The sequence below is a fragment of the Danio rerio genome, chromosome 12 (genome assembly GCF_052040795.2).
Source record: "Danio rerio strain M-AB ecotype USA chromosome 12, GRCz13ab, whole genome shotgun sequence".
Classification (NCBI taxonomy): Eukaryota; Metazoa; Chordata; class Actinopteri; order Cypriniformes; family Danionidae; genus Danio; species Danio rerio.
The window spans coordinates 49,812,501-49,818,992 of NC_141032.1; the positions used below are offsets into that span (position 1 = coordinate 49,812,501).

Below are 6,492 nucleotides of genomic sequence, written 5' to 3' on the forward strand. Positions count from 1 at the left end.
GAGGCTGTTTTACCACGAGAGAAGCTGAGAGTGGAGCACAGCCAGGAGTACAAGCAGGACCATGGCAACACACGGGACCTTCTCGGACCCACGGTCACACTCTCACAGGCAGCCTTCACTCCAACACCTGTGGACACCAGTCAGGTAGCTATCTTTGTGAAGTTTACTTATAAACTAATTTCGAGAGCATCATGTGCTTATGATTGACACGGCTGGCCCCGAGCCAAGCTAATGCACAAACTACCAATCAGACGATTCCCAACCTAATATAAATAACCAAGCATCTTACCTTTAGTCACCTTCGTCTTGAAGAATCCCCCCTTCCACCCCCTCTCCTCCTCTTTTCTCTACAGGGCAGCACGGCGGCCCAGTGGCTAGCACTGTGGCCTCACAGCAAGAATGCCTCCGGCTCGGGTCTCTACCCCGCCGGACAGCATTTTCGTGTGGAGTTCATGTTTTCCCCATGCTTGCGTCGGTTCCCCTAAGTCCTACGGTTTCAGTCTAAAAAAACTGAGACTTAAGTAGATTGAATAAACCAAATCAGCACCATATTCAAATTCCACCAGCAACACACCACCTTAGCAATCCTTAAGCAGCAGATTCTCAAGATCTACCTGAGCTCAAACTCCCCTGCAAACGGGAGGGAGCCCTGGGCTCGAGAATTTCATGATCTCAGGGCTCTCTCCCGGCACAGCATGCCAAACTAGCTTATTACCAGTCATCAGCTAAGTGTGAACTCTTGAAATGGAGATTACCCATTGAGGTAATGATTTTTTTTTAGACCAAGGATGGGCAAACTCGGCCCTGGAGGGTTGGTGTCCTGCACAGTTTTGCTCCAACACTAATCAAACATACCTGAACATGCTAATCAGTGTCTTCAAGATCACTATAAAGCTATTGAAAGGTTTGTTTGATTGGGTTTGGATCTAAACTCTGCATATTCTATCTTCCTACCCCTAAACTCAGACTTAGAGCAGGGGTGCCCAAATTCGGTCTCTGGAGGGCCAGTTTCCTGCAGAGTTTAGTTTCAACCCCAATTAGACACACCTGAACCAGCTAAACAAGCTCTTACTAGGTGCACTAGAAACTTCCAGACTGGTGTGATGAAGGAAGTTGGAGTTAAACTGTGCAGGACTCCAGGACCGAGTTACCGGTCACAGTCTGCAGTTTTACATTTTCAAAATACTTCATTCTGTGTGATTTATAAGTGGGGACTGAAAAAAATGTCCCTACAACTAGGGTTGTCAAAAGTTGACGTCGGTACTAATCAGTATTGCTAATTTCCTGCAAACATTTGTGTACTGTTGCTTAACAGATATGACTGTGGTTGGCCATCAGTTTACCACTCTATACCGCTGTTTATCAAGTGCAAACAGAGATACATGGACAATGGATTGTTTTATAGCTGTGTCAATCATTTGATCCATCAGCATCATACGTCAGCTCATTGACAGATCAGCTGATAGACGTGGCTTTGAAATGCTTGAAACGGTGTTGGTGTACTTTTGATAAACCTACCCACAAGGTCAAAGTTTAATGGTATAGCTGTACTTGAGGAGACATTTGGTCAATGTAAGTAATACAAGGTACACACACAGAGATGCAAAGAAACACACACACAAACATTTGTTTTGCTATCTTAGTGAGGACATTACATAGACTTTCACTGTTTTTCTCTCGGGTTAATAATAAGGGATATTGTCTAACCCTACCCCTACTCATAATCCGATTAGATACTAATAAAAACATGCTCGGGCCAATTTCCCTGCTGAAAAATCCAGCCTAAACCAGCCTAGGATGGTTGGCTGGTTTAAGCTTGTCAACCAGGCTGGTTTTAGAGGGGTTTTGGCCCCTTCCAGACTGGTCTCCAGCCATTTCCAGCCTGGTTTTAGCTGGTCAACCAGGCTGCCTTTAGAGGGGTTTTGGCCCCTTCCAGGCTGGTTTCCAGCCATTTCCAGCCTGGTTTTAGCTGGTCAGGCTTGGAGATGACCAGCGAAAACCAGCTTGATCCACCCAGCCAAAACCAGCGATGTCCATCTTAAACCAGGATGGTCAAGCTGGTTTTAGATGGTTTTAGCTGGTCACTTTTCAGCCTGACCAGCTAAGACCTGGCTGGAAATGGCTGGAAATCAGCCTGCAAGTGGCCAAAACCTCTCTAAAACCAGCCTGGTTGACCAACTAAAACCAGCCAACCATCCTAGGCTGGTTTAAGCTGGATTTTTCAGCAGGTTTATAAGCCTTTTTAATTACTAAAGACCAGTAAAATGTCCTCACTAAATCGTTTTGATTTCTCATTATACAAGTAAAGCTAAACCTGCACACACACACTCACACCTGTCAGGTTTACATTCCTGCTGGTCAACAATTTAATGATTTGATGGATAAGCATTGTCAGGATATTCAAGTGAGTTTGTTTGAACTCTGTAGGGACAGGAAATTAATGTACTCAGATGTGATTATGGTGTGTGTGTGTGTGTGTGTGTGTGTGTGTGTGTGTGTGTGTGTGTGTGTGTGTGTGTGTGTGTGTGTGTGTGTGTTTCTGCCATGTAGATTGTTTTGCCGCCACATCTTGAGCGGATCCGAGAAAAACTGGCCGAAAACATCCATGAGCTGTGGGTGATGAACAAGATAGATCTGGGCTGGACTTACGGAGCTGTACGTCACACACACCTCACCAGTTCAAGTTCATCTGTGGACAATTTAAAAGCTTCCTTCCCACATTTTAAACAAAAACTGTATTTTTTATTTGGCAAATGTTTTACTTGGATTCATTGTTTGTACAGTATTTTGATATTATGCACATTTTTGTAATGTTTTATAGTCTAAATACTGAGTAAGGTGTACTGCAGAAACAAGCTATCCAACTATTCTCATGAAACTATTTAATGTTTTTCACTCTCATTATTATCATTATCATTATCTACACTGATCCTGTCTGCATAGTTCAGTTTCTGACTTTTTATAACACAAAAATGAACCCCATGTTTGTATATTGTGTAGGTGAGAGATGATAACAAACGTCAGCATCCGTGTCTGGTGGAGTTTTCCAGACTTCCCGAACAAGAGCGCAGCTACAACCTACAGATGTCTCAGGAGACGCTCAAGTGAGTTTACATCACATACTGTATGTTGTATCGATAGTTGTATCATTTGCATTTAAAGGCACAGGCTACAAAAACATCTACACTTTCCTTTGACCTCAAAATGGGCATTTTCAGCAATGCATAATCAATAATCTAATGGATATTTTGAGCTGAAGTTTTACAGACACATTCTGGAAACGCCAAGCACTTATCTTACAGCGTTAACATAGGAATCTACTTGTATTCAGTGCAGATTTACTCGGTATTTGCCATATTTGTTCATGCGTTAACGAAACACACGTTACTGAACTCATAATCTGATGAATCAGACTGGTTGTTGTGTCTACTTACTAGTAGATCCGGTGGTGTCCTATGAACTAACATCACTGAATGATTCACACAAATAAAGCGAGTAGTTTTTTCAGATGAATCATATTTGTCTTGGAGCATCCCTTGATACTTGCTGCTGCTCTCTTTTCTTTTCGCACAGCATCATACATGTTCTATTGACTTGTGTTTGATTATAGTTCTGTGGTATGTGTGAGTGTGTCTTAATTAAGTGTAACTGGGTTGTGCAGGAGCTACTGTGTCAGGCAGAATGAGTTTTCAATTGTGAATCAGTATGTGTAATGAGTCGGGTTGCAACGGAGGTGAAGATCCAAGTGCAGATTAGAAAGAGAATCGTCAGGCAGGCAAAGGTCAGAACAGGGACAGACAAGAGCATGCAGGTAATCCAAAAGCGTAGTCAGTGTACAGGCGAATGATTAGGACATGCGGCTAAACAACAAACGGTAACACAAAGCAAAGGTCAAAGCATGACAAGGAAAACGCTTCTTTATGCTTACAGTTGGCGACGCAGTGGTGCAGTAGGTAGTGCTGTCACCTCACAGCAAAGAGGTCGCTGGTTCAAGCCTCGGCTGGGGTCAGTTGGCGTTTCTGTGTGGAGTTTGCATGTTCTTCCCATGCTCCGGTGTCCCCCACAGTCCAAAGACATGTGGTACAGGTGAATTGGGTAGGCTAAATTGTCCGTAGTGTGTGAGTGTGAATGAGTGTGTTTGGATGTTTGCCAGAGCGGGGTTGCGGCTGGAAGGGCATCCGCTGCGTAAAAACTTGCTGGATAAGTTGGCGGTTCATTCTGCTGTGGCGACCCCGGATGAATAATGGGACTAAGCCGAAAAGAAAATGAATGAATGAATGCTTACAGTTTAACAAGTCTCAGAAAAGATTGTGAATGAGGTGTCTGTATAGTCCTGTAGTCCATCTTCATGTGTGTGTAATCAGGGGGAATCAGGAACTGGTGTGTGAGTGCAAAGACTTCAGGGAGTTGACCATTGGATATTTTTCCATCAAAGTTTTTTAAGCAAGCCTTTGAGATTATTGGACCTAGTATTTTATCCATTATAAATAGGAGTCTTGTTTCTGGTGTGGTGCCTTCTCAGTTGAAACATGCTGTAGTGCAACCTCTTTTGAAAAAGCCTAGTTTGGATAAATCTGTGCTGTCCAATTTTAGACCTATTTCTAAGCTACCCTTTTTATCTAAGATTTTGGAGAAAACAGTTTTAACACAACTGCAGAGCTATCTGGAGCTCAACAGTATTTATGAAGTTTTTCAATCGGGTTTTAAGGCATATCACAGTACTGAGTCTGCACTGCTACGTGTGTTGAATGACATTCTGTTATTTAGGGACTTGGGGCACTCTGTGATCCTTATGCTTCTTGACCTTACTTTTGACACTATAGACCACGAAATCCTTATTTCTCGTCTTGAGAGATTAGTGGGCATTCAGGGCTCTGCTCTTAAGTGGTTTAGATCTTATTTGTCAGACAGAAGCTTTTGCGTTAATGTTGGTCAGACTTTTTCATCCTCCAGACCCCTGACATGTGGAGTTCCACAAGGGTCTATACTTGGACCTATTTTATTTTCTTTATATATTTTACCTTTAGGATCTATTTTTCGTAAATATGGGGTGGCTTTTCATTTTTATGCCGACGACACTCATTTATGTCCCTTTTAAAAGTATGGATAAAAAGGGGCTTGACCCCCTTATGAGATGTCCAGTCGAGGTTAAGAGCTGGCTTTCGTCAAATTTTTACAATTTCAATGAAGAAAAAACTGAGCTGGTCTGGTTTGGCGATCCTACCCCTCTGCATTTATCAGGTTTTGGTGAGCTTTCCACTTATCAAAAACCTGTTGTTGGAAACCTAGGATTTCAATTCGACAGTGATCTGAAATTTAACAAACAAGTAAATACAGTTGTTAAATCCAGTTTTTTCCATTTACGACTTGTGGCAAAAGTAAAGTCGTTTCTCTCTTTTAATGACCTTGAGAAGGGGATCCATGCTTTTATTTTGGGAAGACTTGACTATTGCAATTCTCTGTATGTGGGTATTAGTCAAAATGCCCTAAACAGATTGCAATTAGTACAAAATGCAGCTGCGAGACTTCTGACAGGGACTCGCAAGTTCAAGCGCATATCCCCAGTTCTTTCCTCTCTGGGCTGGCTGCCTGTTAGGTCAAGAATTGATTTTAAACTATTAATCTTTGTTTTTAAATCCTTAAACAATCTGGCACCATCATACTTATCAGACCTGCTACACGTATACAATCCGGGTAGGTCACTGAGCTCTTCTGATGAATTTATTCTATCTGTTCCAAGGTCCCGGTGTAAGCGAAGTGGGGATCGGGCTTTTGCTGTTGTCGCCCCAAAACTCTGGAACACGCTTCCGCCCCACATCAGACATGCCCCAACTCTACCTGTTTTTAAAAAGCGTTTGAAACTCCATCTTTGTTCTTTAGTATTTGAGCCTTTTTAATGTTGAGGCATTTGCCTTATGTTTTAATTGTTATTTATGTGATGTAGATTTCATGTTTAGTATTGATTGTGTTCAGCACTTTGGGCAACGTTGTGTTGTAAAAAATGTGCTATATAAATAAACTAAACTAAACTAAACTAGTTCTCTAGCAATCTGCACAGGCTAGATCGCTGATTATCGTGACAGTATTAAAGTTCCTGTCTAAACACACATGTAGATTAATTACCTCTGTTAACACATACAAATGATGTCATCAGTGAACAATGCTGTGATACCGATGCGTGTTTTGCAGGACTCTTCTGGCACTGGGATGTCACGTCGGAGTGGCAGACGAACGAGCGGCAGAAAAAGTCAAAAATCTCAAGCTTTCAGCAAAGTGAGTGTCAATTTTATTCATGATATATTAACATTTTTGCGTGTCTGGATATATTATCACCATCTCCTAAATCAAAATGTGATCTATGGCTATATACTAAAAATAAAAGTTATTATATTTAAGCATGCCGACATGGTGGCTCAATGGTTAGCACTGTGGCCTCACAGCAAGAAGTTCACTGGTTTGAGTCCTGGCTGGGCCAGTTATAATATCTGTGTG

The 6,492-nt window shown here is 42.1% G+C and overlaps 1 protein-coding gene across 4 annotated transcripts in view; it reads left to right on the forward strand.

Moving 5' to 3' along the window:
* ryr2a (ryanodine receptor 2a (cardiac)) overlaps window positions 1–6,492 on the forward strand; it is a 282,516-nt gene that overhangs the window by 114,572 nt on the left and 161,452 nt on the right. For all 4 annotated transcript variants that reach the window (XM_087277000.1, XM_087277001.1, XM_087277002.1 and 1 more), the window contains 4 exons: window positions 1–144; window positions 2,551–2,655; window positions 3,001–3,104; window positions 6,190–6,273. The exon at window positions 1–144 is cut by the window's left edge and continues 73 nt beyond it. In XM_087277000.1, coding sequence (XP_087133126.1) covers window positions 1–144; window positions 2,551–2,655; window positions 3,001–3,104; window positions 6,190–6,273 — 437 coding nt within the window. The remainder of the gene's footprint in view (window positions 145–2,550; window positions 2,656–3,000; window positions 3,105–6,189; window positions 6,274–6,492) is intronic.